This window comes from Rhipicephalus sanguineus, chromosome 5, assembly GCF_013339695.2.
Source record: "Rhipicephalus sanguineus isolate Rsan-2018 chromosome 5, BIME_Rsan_1.4, whole genome shotgun sequence".
Taxonomy (NCBI): domain Eukaryota; kingdom Metazoa; phylum Arthropoda; class Arachnida; order Ixodida; family Ixodidae; genus Rhipicephalus; species Rhipicephalus sanguineus.
Genome location: NC_051180.1, coordinates 122,424,424 through 122,441,577, shown reverse-complemented (window position 1 = coordinate 122,441,577; position 17,154 = coordinate 122,424,424). Strand labels below are relative to the sequence as shown.

General features: G+C 48.3%; 1 protein-coding gene across 1 annotated transcript in view; it reads right to left on the bottom strand.

Annotated features, from left to right (window-relative positions):
- Positions 1-17,154, bottom strand: part of LOC119394945 (Down syndrome cell adhesion molecule homolog) — a 123,617-nt gene that overhangs the window by 63,423 nt on the left and 43,040 nt on the right. Inside the window, 1 exon segment of the mRNA XM_049416025.1 lies at positions 1,326-1,445. Coding sequence (XP_049271982.1) covers positions 1,326-1,445 — 120 coding nt within the window.

The window sequence follows — 17,154 nt, the reverse complement described above, 5'->3', positions numbered from 1 at the left end:
CGTTATGTGGTGATGTCATCACGTGATAATGACTTTTTGCGTCACTCGTGTTCGCAACGCTGAAGCCACCGGCGCCGACCGTCAATTTTCGCGTTTGATGAGGCATCTAAGCTTTCTCCTTTGAAAATAACAAATTCAGATAAGAGTACAAGAATTATCTTCAGCAGAACGAAGCAGAATGCGAAAGCCTTCGGTTCGTGGTGTTTAAAGGCCGATTCCAGGGTACATATTTGAAGCAGTTAAATCTTATCGTACTTTCCGATAAGATAGGAAGGAGAGGAGAAACATCTGGCGTCTTTCGTTAAGCAGCTGGCGTCTTTTCGTTTTGCTTTAAAAAAAAACATCTGGCGTCTTTCGTTGGTTTATTTCATCAATCAACGGCGTTTTGAAAAAAATTTTTGTTGTTTAATCACGCACAGGGGAAATCTCACCAGGCACTACCTTGGAGGTAAACAATGGCTGCTAATGGGAATGAGAGACAGAAGAAGTCGGCTTTTAGCTAACACTTACACTGCTACTTCTACTAACGTTTCCTACTGGAACATGCCAATGGCTGCTAATGGGGAATGAGAGACAGAAGAATTCGGCTTTTAGTTAACGCGCACGCTGCGAATTTTTTATTGCTCAACAATGCACAGGAGAAATCTCCCACCGGCACCACCTTGGAGGTCAAGATCTGGTACTAGCGTTAAGACTGGTTACGCACTACGACGGGGACGAACGGGTGCCGCTTTAAGGAGTTTCGCCCCTAAAAATCGTACAAAAGCTTTGAAAGGTTGCGAGAATGCATAAAAGTCAGGCCCTGAATTTCTTGACTCTTGGGCAATGGCATATGGGGATATAGTCCTGGATTGTGCGCACCATCCTACTATGAGATCAAAGATTTAGCTCCCAAGAAAAGTGAACGAGGGTGAAAGACAAGATAGAAGTGCATTTCGTCGATCTGAGCGACACTGTCCGAATATGTAAACAAGAGGAATTCATCCATTTATTTTAGAAATGTAAGGAGGAAGTTTTACTACTAGGCATGAGTTTTAAGCTACCAAAACACGTCATGATAATGAACAGTTGCTGAGATCTCAATGACTTTAATAAAAAACTTAAATGTGGTGCCAGTGGCGTGGTATAGGAGGAATATGAGAGCTGGGGAGGTACATAGAGCGAACAGAATGCGCTTATCTGTATTGCTACAAGTATTACTGAAAACGAGATATTTGACCCGTGCTGCCTGTACCACGCTCTCTTTTACGGCTCTCTATCTACTTTACCAAGTTTCGCCCAACAGAGGTGACGGTAAAGACATACGGCATGCCGCAATCACTCACCGACTCCTCTGTGCCACGTGACCCTCGGTGTTGGGTGGCCATCGGCAACGCAGTCCATGCTCGCACTGTGGCCCTCCACGGCTGAAGTGTCCGCTGGCTCTTTGATCCAGTGCGGAGGAACTGCAATGAATGAAGCATGTTCGCTTTGTTTGGGGGTCACCAACTTTCTTTTAATGACACAATTGAAAGAAGGAAAATAAGAACTACATCATTGAAACGTCCGGCGAGTGTATTGGGTATTGGGGCGAATATTCTACCGCGAGGCCTTGAGCTCTCGCGGCTTCCTGAGCCCTTCGCACGGCCGATAGTTGGTTTTCGAGGGCGAAAGAATGTTTTATTTATGCTCTGTAAAAATATTCAAACGCGACAATAGATTAGATGAAAGTTCATGGCTCTTTTTCTCCTTAAGCTCAAGGCGCGTATTGTAGGCATACAACGTTACGAAGAGCACATACAGGAAAACGTGATTTTGTTTTTGCTTATCGGTGTGCACGTTCTACCGTGGCTACTTTGCTCTCTTCCGTGCTTTAGCAACAGAAGGCTGAAGCAGTATGGACCTCTCTGTGATATCAACGCGATATTTTCCCTCTCGAATCGGCATGGAAGACAGTGGTGCGTGCGACCACTTCAGCAGCCAAAGAACCATAAAATACCTTCTTTGTCGCTGTCCTCGCTACAGAGCACTGGCTGCTGCTAGCGGCCGTGTAAGCTCGCCTTGACTACACGCCCCTGTCGGAGCACAGTATTATAATGACGATGCGAACTCTAGCCGCACCGCAAGTCTACTACGGCCTTATTGAACTTTTTGAGCGGCAATGGCCTATTGGACAGGCTACAGTTCTCCTGCTTATCACTTCCCTTGTTTTCTCTATGCGCACCTGCTCTTCTCTCCGCTCTCTTTCTACATTTCTTTCCCCCTCCCCATAGTGAAGGGCAGCAAGCCGGATGTTTCAATTCTGGCTGACCTTCTGCCTTCCCTTTATGTTTATCTCCCTCTGTGTCTGTGTGTGTGTGTGTGTGTGTGTGTGTGTGTGTGTGTGCGTGTGTGTGTGTGTGCGTGGGTGTGCGTGGGTGTGTGTGAGTGAGTGAGTGAGTGAGTGAGTGAGTGAGTGAGTGAGTGAGTGAGTGAGTGAGTGAGTGAGTGAGTGAGTGAGTGAGTGAGTGAGTGAGTGAGTGAGTGAGTGAGTGAGTGAGTGAGTGAGTGAGTGAGTGAGTGAGTGAGGTACATATAAATGCTGCCTGCGTTTCCATGCATGCATTCTCTCACAGTATAGGCCAAGATACATAAGAACACGTTCAAGTAACCCAATTCAATTCAATTCAGTTCAATATTCAATGAGTCTGTGACAAACGATCAGCGATAAAAAACGAGAAATAAGGACAAGCGCACCTGCCGTAAGGGGCGCACGTTAGTATGTGCGCTCATGTGCTGCGCGCCTCATGATCTGTGAACCAATAATTTGTAAATGTGACTTCGCTGTACGCTGACCGGTCACAATGAATGGTATTAAGTGATAACGCTAAAGTCCTTCGCTGAAAAGTCTTCCTTAAGTGCTCGATATTCAACGGTAGTGCACAAAATCTAGCGCCTTACGAGTAGAAATGTTAAATGGACACTAAATAGAAAAACAAATTTCTCGTGTGTAAACAAATTACACTTACACATTACCAAAAGCACCACTATTTGACGCTCGGTAGAGAGTAAGCAGGAGAGCGGAATGCCTTGTTAGGAAACGGGAAGTGGATCGCGCTAAATTATCAAAGAACATTCGTGACAACACATTTTAAGATTCCCAATTTCGTGTCGTTTTCACTGATTTACAGCTGTTGCAACGCATCAAATACCTTATTTCTGCACCATTGCAAGAGTCATTTACGTTTACAGGAAGATTTCGAGTGATGCAGACATTTATAGGGAGTACACGAATGCACGAGAGCTGTGACGAAGCTCTTACAAACTAACATATACCGAGGCCATCCACTTACGTCGTAACGTAGCATCGCGGTTGTTTGCCGCCTGACGTTACGAGCCGGTTTGCTGGCTTACTTGCATTCAGCGGTTGTATAAGCTCTGTATATACGTCACAAACGGCCACGCCAAGCTCGGAGAGGGCCGGTGAAGTAAGGTTTACTTAAAGAAAAAATAAATCACTCCATATCCACGAAGTGTATGATGATTGAGGAGCTGGCTCGGAGATAATCGGGTTTTGCCTGCGTATTATCATCATCATCAAGGCTCTCGAAGAACAAGAGGAAGAAGACTTCTTTTTCGCGTGAGCGTGCGCATGCTTCGTTATGTTGGCTATGCTATATATGGTTTTGCATGCGTTATTATCATCATCAAGGCGCTCGAAGAACAAGAGGAAGAAGACTTCTCTTTCGCGCGAACTGCGCCTGTAGCGCGGTCGCCTCTGGAACTAAGGTTACGCTTACGGCGCCGGACATTGTCCCAGCTTAAGAACCTGGCGAGCCAGCGCCTAAAAAGAAGATGTTGCGACGCTTCAAGAAAGTACGTCGCGCGAGAGCAATAGAGCGATCGTATCTACAACAGGAGCAGACAGGCGCTTTGTGCCCATGGCGCGCAATATCCTTTCGATATAGGTTGAAAGGTATCCTTTCTAATGCCGCGAGGTCGATGGGAATTTGCGTTGAAAGATGGCTAAAACAGAAGGAAAAAAAATAAAGAAAGATCAATGGGTTGATAAGATATAAAGTGAACACAGATGGGGAAATGAGCTGAATGGCAATTCGCACCTTTTCGGCGCTTATCTCAATGGCGAGCTGCAAATCCTGGCGCGACAAAAGGAAGTATTTGTGCTCTGTCACAGAAGGCGATGAGAGATGCAGCTTGTCTGAAAATTGCGAGATTTATTTGCTGGTTGCTATGTATCTTCACCGACAAGCGAACAAAGGAGAAACTCTGGAACAAACGAAGAAAATAAAACAAGCTGAACGACAGCAGCATATCGTAATGGGGGCACTGAATACGTTACTTATAGAGAGAGGGAAGCACAAACACACACACACGCACGCACACACAAACACACACACACACACACACGCACACACACACACATACACACAGGAGTGTCACAATCGTTCAACGAGGCGGGTCGCTCGCAGAAATTTCATCAGCGCCTTCATTGCTTTCTGGCGTGAAGCTCGATCTTTCCGGCATTCCAAGATTGACTTCTCAAAAAGCGGCTGGTCGTCGAGGCGAGCAAACACTGATGAGAGGGACTGTCTCTCAGAGCTGTACTGAGGGCACTGACATAATATGTGTTCAATGGTTTCGTCATTGCCGCAATTGTCACATGCAGCACTGTCTGTCATTCCCTCCCTACCCCATTCTTTTCTTTCTTACTATTCTGTCTCCCCTTACTGCTTCCCCATTGCAGGGTCGCAAACCATAAATATTTTCTGGTTAACCTCCCTGCCTTTCCGCATTACATCTCTCTCTCTTACCTATTGAAAGAAATACTGTGCTGCGTCTGCTCAAGCATAACAAATGCACTTTCCAACCAAAGCGTTTTTCTACTTTCTCCCTTTTTCATCTTTGACGGAAGTTTATCTTCGGCATTGCAGGTTAACGAACCGGATGTTTATCTTCCGGTTTACCTCCCTGCCTTGAACATAACATTTATCTTTATACGGGGTGTTTTTTAGACAATACAGATTTTTTTATTATTATTCTATGACAGATAAGACACCTGTCGTTTTCGCATACAATCTCCACGTCGAGACGGAAATAATTTGCCACAGTCAAAATGACACTGTTGCGACTAATAACAAAAACTCGTTAATTAACTTTTTAATTATTGAGTTGTTGGCACGTGTTTATATTAGAAAGTTGTAGTCCGTGCTAATTTATGGCATACCTATTTTTCAGAAATAACAAGTGTTGCTCATAGTTCGAGATATTCGTCATCGAATTTCAAGAGCGCAATCGAAACTGATCGCGCAACGCGCGCACGAAACGCGACCGTTCTGCTACGTCAGAGCGGAACTATCCGTCACACTGGAGTGACGAAATTTGAATCAAGGTGCTCCGCAGCCGCATGTATTAGTGAAAAGCTGCAAGTCATCTTAGTTGTGCCCTCGCATCGCCCTACTTTTGCGCGTAGTGTTAGGTGATCATCCGTTTCTTTTGAACTGTGCACAGGAAAACCGCAATATCAATCTTTTCTTTCTCTGGGAAGCTCAAAGCTCAGGGGCGGCCACTACGGCACTTCTTGCTGCAGACAGGCGAAATAGCTTTTCGCACCTCTTTACAGTTTAAGAAAGAAACAGATAATCACCATCCATCGCACGCAAACATGAGCTGTATACTTGCGTATTTTAGAATGCTTGCCGATTTTTCTGACCAGATTCTGCTTCGGCGTGCCTTCCCTCAAATTTCGTCACTTCCCTGTCACGTGTCCATCCGGTGTTACAATAAACATAAAAAAGATCTCTATTGTCTAAAAAAAACACATTGTAAATCTCTTTCTCTCTCTACTTACCGAGAGCAGCAGTCACTTAGCCCCCACAAGCGGACATACGCCATTATTAGGCAACGCAATCCGAAATTAGGAAATATGAGCCATCGTTAGCCATCACTAGTCCACATTACCCGACATTTGGCTGCTAAAAATTAGGACGCGTGTTCGATTTCCAGTCACGGCGGCCACATTTCAGTAGAAGTAAAACAGAAGAAAACACGCGTATACTTAGATTTACGTTAACATTAAAAAAAAAGCATGTGGCCAAAATTTATCCGGAGTATCTACTGTGGCGTGCCTAATAATCATATCGGGGTTTTCAAATGGAAAAAAGCGCTAACTTTTAAGCTTTCTTTAGCCATCACTAGCCGACATTACCGGAGCTAACCATTGCTGGCAGTATGAATAAACACCGCAAGCCACGTGCATTAGCGGGTTTGCAAGGTCGGGCTGAGGGGTAGTGGGAGGGGGCACATTAGAAAGCAGGCATTTACGGTGTCCTGCTTGTTTTCTGGCAGCAACTGTATCATATATACTTCTGCTGATAATTGCAGTGTGCATAAATGAAAAGATTTGGCCTTCATCCCGCTCTGCGCACCTGAATGTCCAGCGAAGCTCTATCTAACATCACACATGCTGATGGGAGGCAATGTTTTATTATTACTTTAAAATAATAACAGTGCTAATCGCTTTGTGTTCACTCTTGTAGACCCTGATTGGTTCTGCGACCATTTGCAGCACGAAGAATTTGTTCCTTTCATGAAGCATTGTGTTCAGGCTGTTCTTCTGGTGTCTTTAATTTCCGTGGTCTACACATGGCACTCGTAGTATGAGCTGAATCAGTTGATAGATCGGTGTTCCTTTTCCATACGAAAGCGGGAAACACACGCGGGGAGACGGAAGGGCATTTAACGTCATCCGAAGCCCTCATGTGAACCTAAATACATAATATAGCAGAACAAAATATATTATGCTATATTCCGTATTTAAGGCAAGACCAAGTAGCCCAAATTTGAGCTTTAACTGTAGCCCTCATGTGAAGTGCAACTCACCTTTAACCTAATCTTTACCGGTAAAACGTGGGATGGTGATCCCACTGTTCACAGGCGCCTGACCATCCATCATTCAGTTTTGTAGCGTTAGCTACACTTGCCTAGCCGGAGCCAATTTCGCGTGGATCCTCATGAGCCGTGCTGCGCATGCGCGAGGATCAGTGAGTTCACACAGCTGGGTCACCGGAGCTGGCATCTCACGCGCTCTTCGACACCGCCACGCGCGGCTCGCCGCTGATTGTCTGCTGGTTCAGGAGGAGTGGCGTCGTAGCCGCGGCAGACATACTGGCGCCGCTGGCACCGGCGCGCGCGCAGACTCCACCACCGCCGCGCGTGACTCGCCGCCGCCGGTCTGCGTTTTCCAGAGTGACGTCATAGCCTTGGCAGACGTATTGGCGCCAGCGCGCGCGCAGCTATTCGCCTTCGTTGTGCAGTTGCCGTCTGACACTGTGCTGGAGCCGCTTGATAGCGCCTTTGACGGGCGTTTGGAGGTGGGTAACGCCATGGAGAAGGAGAGCGCAAATGCTGCTCAACGGCGCAGAAGAGCCGAGAAGCTTATCTCATCGGATCCCGAAGTAGTTACCTGGAAATTAGCGGATCAGCGTACGAAGAATGAAGAGAAGAAGGCTAATATTTCTAGACAATCTGGAAAACTAAAAAAAAAACATGGCTGATCCCTCCGTCATAGGAATCGGTATAACACGAAAGTGAAACGTGTCTTCACAGAAGTAGTGCTTATTGTGTAATGATATATCAGAGCTTGTACAACGTCTATTCGTGTTTGGCAGCTATAGCACCGTTTGACGTGGATGCACCCATGTTGACAGCATGTCTCTATCGCGACGACTAACGCCCATGATCACGATTAAACCGTTGTGGTAGCTGACGGTGTGAACATATATTTGGACACAGCGAATCGCGAATCCCGCGTAAGGATGATATCAACAAGCTCATAATCAACACTGGTACCCGGTATGCACTTCTTCAAAGCGTCGTCAATTAAGGAGAGAAACGGCACGGTGTGCGCTTTCTAGTAATGGGTAGCCGACGCCTGTGCTCATGCATACATAACACGCACTGCGCTTCAGCAACACGGGAGGTAGAAGTTCGTAGCCTGAGCCGCAAACGCGTGCGTCCCGCTGGCCTCTGTCTCGCAGGTGCTGCTCTCGCTCCACCAAGGCACGACATTCGGCCGTCGAAATCGCGTCCTTTCTGCAACGCATATTGCAGCAGTTTTGTTAGTCGGTGCTCTCGCAATTGAAGCAGTCGGCGGCGGAGAAATCCCGTTGGTGCACGCGGAAGATGCATTACTCCGATGAGCCGACGCACGCTAACACGAAGCCAAAGGCAAAGAACGTAACTACGTCAAGGGTGCCTCGGCGACGCCAGCGCGGCCACTCTGCCTCTCTGGTATCGAGACGCTTTAACCATGACCTCAGATATCGCGTGCAATCTCGGAGTAAGCGCTAGTAAGCGTCGATCGTGAAGTATTACTTCTTTTCACCTCTCACAGACGGCGGCACCGCCCCGCTCCGCCCGCCACGAAAGAGAATGTGTGAAAGATATAAGGCGCGTTCGCGCCGTGCCTAGCATCTGCCGAGATGGCTTAGTGGGTAGCGCGTCGGGCGCTTGCCGTCGCGGCCGCAACGTCGTGGTTTCGATACCCAGCGGGGTATCTTTTTCTTGGTCTTTGTCAACCGTTGGTGTCCATTTTATCAACGTCATATCCGTGACGGATGTACTTGGTGGACCCCGGCATAAAACACTTTCGTGTTAAAATAATCAGCTGACCCTTTGCTAACGCTACGTATATCCTGGCATAGCCGAGCCTAGTCACTGCAAATTTTTTTATGCTTCTTTTGTGGTCTTCATAATTGAAACAAATACTGAACTCTATGCTGTATGCCTGATTGCAAGGAAATGTATGCCGTTTGCCTTGAATTGGCAAAGGGCCCCTAAACACCCAGACGCCGAAATTTAGTGGTGGCGTTGCAGTTGTGCACCCGTCTACAGCGAACGCGTTCGTCGGCTCGTCTGTCCACCTCTCAGAATGCCCTTTCTCAGCGTCCCAGGTGAAAACGCAAGGAGCGCGCGCATCTGCGAGCGAGGAGCACGCGAGCGTCTTTGGTGAGTAGTGGGCTTTGCCGAATTTTTGCGGCACATACGTGCTATAGGAGTTTTGTGCTGACGCCACGAAATTCATAGACCAACGAGAGGTACACAGCTTTGCTGTAAACCTTTCCGGCATCAGCTGGTGCTAACTACGGCCTAGTTCAGTAGTCCGCTAATTCCAAGATCGGCTCACTTGCTGTTACGTCACGGACGGATGCAGTACGCACGATTTCGCACTCTTAGAATGGTTACACCATAACAGGAGGAGTCACAATGGTGCCAACTAAGACCGAAAGCGACACCGCACCTTCTTTCTGTAAACATTACCAGCGAACGTTTGAATAGTACAGACACAGGCGCATATTTTCCGTGTATTCGGTCATGTTTGTGTAAAGGATATCAAGGAACTGAGATGAACCTTAAATCTGGGTCACTGCTCTAAAATTTATTGAAATACTAACTTAATATTCCAATGAAATTAGCAGATTAACCAGAGCAAGCGAGGAGGTTTTTATATGGTGTGTATCAGAAGGGAAAATATGCAGTCTGGCTCCATGAGCGGTGCGCCGGTAGCAGTTGTGGTCAGCTCATCACTCGTCCATAGTTGAGCATATAGTGCTCGAAATCGGGTCCGACCTCTCGGTCCGTGGCGATAGCTAGCAGGCGTTTAATCCGCTGCGCTACCATCGAACATATCACGAACGCGCCTTTTATAGAGGGTTTCACTGTTTACTAACACAGGCCCTGGACCGCTTCCGGTTTCCTGCGCTGGCGTAGGCTAGCAGGATTGGCGGGGAACAAAAGCCTTGGCGAGTAGCCCGTAGAGTTTCAACACTTTTCTCCCAGCAAAATATTTGAATTAAATATTCTTCTAAGCTACACACAACACTATAAGAGTTAGTCTTTAACTATAAGCGCCTTTCTTTTATGCGAAACTGGAAAAAGAGTATTCCCTTACTCTGACAAATCTTAAAAAAAAAAAGCTTTACGCTTCGGTGTTGCAGAATATTAAATGAGGTGACCGGAAGTTTCTTGGGGTACACCACGTGCTCCTGCTATCGCAATCTTGAAACCGTCTATATCTCACACTCCCCTTTCACAGTGCTCTTGATTCGCGGTGGGGTGTGGAGTGAAGTAACGCGTGGCCGCCGCGCGCCGTTGCTACGACCTTTCCATTCAGCCCTTTTCCAATAGAAGTGTAATTTTGCCAATGATTTAACACCAAGGAGGTTTCCTCCTTGTTTAACACACTGCCAAGTGGCGGCTTTAGAACAAGCCTCGCTCATAGCATCCATCCATATTAAAAAAAATTCCACAGCATATCCACGGGGTGAATGATGATGAGTGGGGCGAAGTTCCGGAGGGAATCATCGATAAACCGTGAATTCTCCGAGTAATTCGCCCATATGTGATCAAGTGAACACGTGAGAAACACCGTGTATATATTAAACATCAAACTTTTATTGTACAGTTGGTTTACCTGGTCCCTTCATTACAACAGTCCCCATAGCTTACGTCGCCGCACTAAATCGAACCATTGCCTTCCACCAATGACACGCGCCATATGTGAATCGTCCGTGAATTCTGCCCAGTACATCATCAACGACGTGAGATCGGGCGCGTTTATACTAAAGGGTTCATGAGAGTCATGGCGACTTGCAGCTGACTTTAATTTTACATGTGCGCTGTGAATTTTTATTGTTTAATCATGCACAGGAGAAATCTCACACAGGCACTACCATGAAGGTCAAAATCCAGTGCCTATATATACGTGGTGGTGAGTGAACGATTGTGCAGTGCGAGCAGTCGGTTTTTTTAATCAAGAAACTCGCTAGCAGACGCTTCCTGCGTCGGCCTCGCAAGGCGAGAGAGGAGGGGGGGGGGGGACTAGAGCACGCATCTGCAACGCAGCAAGTGCCTCCGCGCCATCTAGGGATCTTTCTGAGAACTAGAGGTGGCTACGACAGCACCATCTAGTGAACACTCCAAGAACTAGAGGTGACTACTACTACTACTACTACTAATACTACATACTACAGAGGAGGGACAGACCCACACCCAGAGGAGCTTCGCCCTTAAAAATAGCTCTCCGACGCTCGCCTGGCTGTCGCACCGCGTTCCCCGATCGCTCTGTGAAAAATTGCGGCCAGGCTAGAGGGAATACATCACGCGTGTGGCGTTTTTCTTCGCGTTTCACGACGCTTTTAAGCCGTGCATATCGAGTGCTAGTGTTTATTATGTGCTTGTTGATGCCATCTTTGTGCGGGATTCACCGTATGCGGTGAGGCACTGTGCAGTCGAGTTTTCCCGTATGGCTGCACAGCCTAGCGAATAAAAAAAGCTACTTTCAGACGGTTTGATGCGGAAAAGCCGAGCGCTATTGAACGGGGACATAGACAAGAGGCACACAGGACAGACGCTCAACTTTCAACTGAGGTTTATTGAGGAAACATGAAACATTTATACCAACAACAAACATAAAAATTTATTGAGACGGGGCCAGTCAAAATGGAACACGATGCGGGCCTCTCCTTCTCTGCGTTAGTGGGCGGACTGTGGCCGGGCTACACGGTAGACGCGTTCGCACGTCTGTTTTCAGCGTGCCCCTAACGGCCAATATCAGCGAACATGGTACGGGCGAATGCGAGCAACGCAGCTCCCTCTGGTCAGTGGACGGCGCCTATATGTTAACAACTTCAGCTACCGCAAGGGTTAAAAGCGTGATCATAGGCGTGCGTCGTCGGTACGGAGATGCGCCACTAGGCGTCAACGTGGGTGCGTCCACATCAAGCGAAACAACAATAGACATTGTACAAGCTCTCATATACCAATGCACTATAAGCAATCAACTACTTCTCTGACCACACGTTTCACTTTCGTGTTATACCGATTCCTACGACCGAGGGGTCATCCATTTCTTTTCCAATAACTTATGCTCTCTCGATCGTGGAGTTGTCGGCGATCGGTCTTTTCTGATAGCCAAATCTGATTTTTCATCGAAGTCTCTTTCCATTTCCCGTTGCCACATTTCATTGTTGCCTTTCATTGATGTATTTCATTGTTTCACACATTACCGTTATTTTTGCGTGTAGCAACAGAAGTGTCGCGCTGCTAAGCACGTGTGTGAAGGTCCTATTCCGGGCAGAGGAAGGTAAAAGTTAGAAGGGAGCATTGCGGCATACGATAAAAACGCCAGGCCTGCGCGGGAAGCGCAGCGCAGTCACAACGAAGGCCGGAAGAGCGGCATTTCTAGAGCCCCTTATAAACTCTCGTGGTTACTAATACAAGTACACTAGGAACGTACGCACTACACTGTAAGCAAAAAAAAAAAAAAACCGAGATGGGAGTAAATGGACTTGTCCTCTAGCGCACGCCCCGACGGCGGTTTTATATACTCCGTCCAGGGGAGAAAAATATTTACCCCCCTTAAGGACGGAGGTTTCGGATGGACTGAGGGGAGTATTTGTTTACATCCATAGAGGAGCTTTTCCAGGTAAGGATGGGAGTAAATTTTTATAACTATCGAAAAAAAAAATGCTTTTCGCTGTCGCACCATGCGCCAGAAAATCTTTAATTAAATTAGCATCGAAACACGGAAACTCGATCACACGTACACAGACATGCACACAACATTCGCAAAGTAATACAACACTCACACTGACAACCGCTCGCCACCCGCGCTTCACAACCAAACTTTGGTCACCGAGTATATATAGGCACCACATCTTGACCTCCAATGTAGCTCAAATAGGACACTTCTTTTCCGTGTAATTAAGCAACAAGCATTCATGGCGTACGTGTAAATTTGCGGTGGGCTTATAGATACCACTGAGGCACACCTATCTTTTACTATAAACCCGCCTAACATTCAACGCCTTTTTAATTAGCGAATTTCGATTATCGGCTGGCACTCTGTCGCATGGAATGTATCCGCCTTAGCAGTACTGTGCGTGAGTCTGTAAAATGCACGTAATCGTACACGAACCACGAGCGGCCGTGCACGAACGCTTCAGCGGCACGCATTCACGAGCAACACCGGCGAAGAAGCGCGTCGCCCCGCCGGTATACCGCGTTGTGGCCGACGGCGTCGCTAGGCCTCTCCCAGGAGTACGGCACGGCTATACGATGAACGACAGCTCGCGATCACAAAATGCTTGCTGCTGTACAGTTTTCGTCGCCGTTATTTTACACACACACTGCCGCTATCCGAGTCCGCTATCCGCGTTAAGCTACGGAGCGATGCACTTACAACGAACGAGACGGCTCGTAGTCACGGTTCCTGTTGCTCGCAGTGCATCGGCGGTCGCTTGTTGGTTCAATCTGTCTCGTATCGGCGCTCGCCTTCTCGCTAGACGTTTGACAGCGGTGGTTGCATGGTGCAAATGAGACAATTTAAACTTATTCATTCCAGCAGCTTTTATTTTCTGTGAAACATATTCTTTGCTTCACCGGTGGCCGGTGCGAGATCGTAGAACTCACCACGGCGACCAGTGTGGCGGTGCGAGTTCGCTACGCCGCCGGCTTGGTACCGACAATGTAGCGAAGCCTTCTTACCGCTTAGAAGTTGCAGCCGGTGAAACATCAGTTCGGTAACACTCCGAGAACCAAGCGTTTCCGGTGGTTGGGGCGAGCGCGTCGCCGGCGCAGCTCTCACACCGGCCGCCGGCCGGCTTGATGTCGACGACGTAGCGAAGCCTACTTCTCACTGCTTCGAAGTTTTAGCCGGTGAAACTCCAGAAACAACCCGCTGACGATCGCAACAGCTTACTTTTGTTACCGATGAAGTTATTCTTCGCACTTCCTCGTAACTCGGCACGTTGAAGCGAGGTATCCGTGGCGCGTCGGAGGCTTGCACTCGTGTGCATGGGTATTGCCGCTTGACGGGAGAATAAACACGGGACAGCCAGCTCGATGTTTTCGCGGTCGGACGCTGGCGCGAGTTGAACTTGTCTCTGACCAGAACGGTTAAGTGGAGAAAATAGTCCTACACGTCTACACAAACCAACCGGCCGTTGCAAATCCTCGCTGCAAATCCTCGCTGCAAACAGATGCCCGTACACACACGCACATTCACACACACGCACGCACACACGACCAAAAATGGTTTCTAAAACTCCCATAGGGAGTTTTTAACCACGTGACACGCACGTCACGACCAAACATACTTTTTAAACGTCCCGTAGGGAGTTTCTAACCACGTGATCTAAAACTCCGTGGGGAGTTTAACAAGGTCATGTCGTTCATAAACTCACTCATTAAGCAAGGGGCGTTTTACGACGACATGTGCCGACTTCACTCCGCTACCAGGGAGTAAATGATTGGGGCATGGGTGTTTTCGGGGCTCATATGCTGGAAAAGCGCCCATCTCGGCTAATTTGTCCTTACACTTGTACGTCACAAATAATTTTTGTGAAGTTGGGAAGCACCCTCCAGGACATTATTCGTCATTCTGCGGAGAAGCGACGTACCACCTATTAGGCATTATGTGCACTTCGCTGATGCGATGGTTGATGACGATGAAGAATTATGGCTGAGTCCTTTGTAATGGGTTGGAAGTTTTAAAGGACCCACTAGTTACGTAATTCGCATTTTGTGACACCCGGTCGCTATTTAACTCTCCCACCATGTTTTATAATATACCTTAACGTGAGAAAGAGGGAATTAGCTTTATTGAGACCCTGAGGAAATGGATCATGGGAGCCTCATGGGCTTCCTTGGCAACCAATAGAAGTGCACTTGCGTGGAACCCACAACGCTTTAAATCATCATAATATTTGTGAAGTAGGGAAGCAACCACTATGCAATTTTTCGTCATTCTGCGGTGAACCATGGTACCCGCTAAACACCCTTCAGGCATTATGTGCACTTTGTTGATGCGGTGGCTGATGACGATGAAGTATTATGGCAGAGCTCTCTAATAGGTTGGAAGCTTTAAACCCCCCGCTAGTTACGTAATTCGCATTTTGTGACGCTTGGTCGTTATTTTACTCTCCCACCACGCTTTATACCGTACGTTAACGTGAGAAAGAGAGAGAGAGAGAAAGAGGGAATTACCTTTATTGAGACCCTGAGGAAATGGATCATGGGAGCCTTATGGGCTTCCTTGGCAACCAATAGAAGTGCACTTACGAGGAACCGACTACGCTATAAATCATAATTTTTGGGAAGTATGGAAGCAGCCCTAACGCAATTTTTTTTAATTGTGCGGAGAACCGTGGTAGCCGCTAAACACCTGTAAGGCATTACGTGCACTTTGTTGATGCTGTGGCTGATGACGATGAAGAATTATGGCAGAGCTCTTTGTAATGGGTTGGAAGCATTCAGCAACCCGCTCGTTGCGCAGTTGGCATTGTGTGACGCCTGGTTGCAGAATTCGCGTTGTGTGATGCGTGGTTGCTACTTCATTCTTCAACCACACTACATTACATATTGCTACGATACTGGGAGAACGCATGGAAGAAGAGGACAACGACGCAGGGCACGAACTGTGATCTGCTCGATCCCTAGACTCTCGCATCCATCATCTCTTGTAAATAAACGCATCTCACCGTAACAGTATTGGTGGACGTGCTGTGTACAGCAGAGCAATCCCGGGTGAACGATCACGGAAGCGCTACATCTGGAGCTACGCCGAAGCCGCCGACTGGCCGGACTACCACCCCTCTCTATGGACCCGATTGCTGACGGCGACAACACGCGGTCTTCGTCTGGCGCTACGTGGCCCCAACACATGGTGCCACGAACCTTCTCTGGTAAGGTTGGAGAAGACGTCGACGAATGGCTGAAACACTACAATCGTGTGAGTAGATACAACCATTGGGATTCGGCCTCCCGGCTGACCAACGTCGGATTGTTTCTGGAAGGAACGGCGTTGGTGTGGTTCGAAAACCACGAAGAAACAATAGCGACGTGGGAAGAGTTTCAGAAGGAAATAGCGAGCTGCTTCGGGGACCCTTCAATGAAGAAGAAGCGCGCTGAGCAAACTTTAATGCAGCGTGCTCAAGTGCCCGGCGAGACTTGCACAACTTACATTGAAGAAATCTTGAAATTGTGCAAGTCTGTAGACCCACGCATGAAGGAAGATGACAAGGTTGGGCATCTCCTCAAAGGTATTGCTGAAGATGTCTACAATTTCCTCATCGGAAAGGACAGCTTGGAGTCTGTAGCGGACGTAATTCAACACTGCCGCACGTTTGAGACTCTGAAGGCTAGGCGCATCACTCCCAAGTTTGGTAGACTTGCCAACGTCACTACCGTTGCAAGTGTCGACGTCACTCCAACACCACCCTGCGATCTTGCCGCAACGATTAGACAAATCGTGCGCGAAGAACTTGGACGACGTGATGCTGTCACCACGACAAGGGCACGTGCCAGTGATGTCCCTCTGCCATACGACGCAATGTGTGCTGCCGTTGATGCCACGGTGTACGACGTGCCCCTATCAGGAGCACCGGAGCAACCAACCGACAACCTACATCGTCGCAGTGGTCCCCAGAACGCCTTCATCCAACCACCTACAATGGTGTCCTCGTGGGACGATCACAGGTACACGGTGCCTCGTGGAAGGTTTGGTGACGTGCGTGAGGCCCCTGTGTGCTTCTACTGCGGTTTCCGTGGACATGTGGCTCGATTCTGCGCTCAAAGACGTCGCGCACCACAGCGCCACTACGAGGGACCACCGCCTTCTCCTCGACAAAGCAGCTGGCGCGGTGGTATGCGCTCAATGCGGGACACGTACGTCGGCCACGGCTTCCAGCAAAATGCCCGCAGTGACACGCACGTCGGACGCAATTTCCACCAGAACTTCCGCAGCGACTCGCCCTCCTCTGTACGAAGCTTGACGCCCCCTACTGCGCGCCGGCGCCGTTCCCCGTCTCCTGGTCGCCGCGTCACTTCCCCACCGCCGGGAAACTAGGTGGTGCGGCCGATGGAGGTGAGGTCGCCGAACATTTGTCACTATATCCACCTATGCCTCCACCCGTTTCTATGACGCAAAATAAGGTCCCCGTTCTCGTTGATGGACTACCTACGATGGCTTTAATAGACACTGGAGCAGCTGTTTCGGTCATGAGTTTTAACTTTAAACTGCGGCTAGGACATAAAGTGATGTTTCGCTGGAACAGCAGTGCAACATTTCGTGCAGTGAGTGGGGAGGCGCTAAGCCCTATCGGCGTGTGTGTTGTG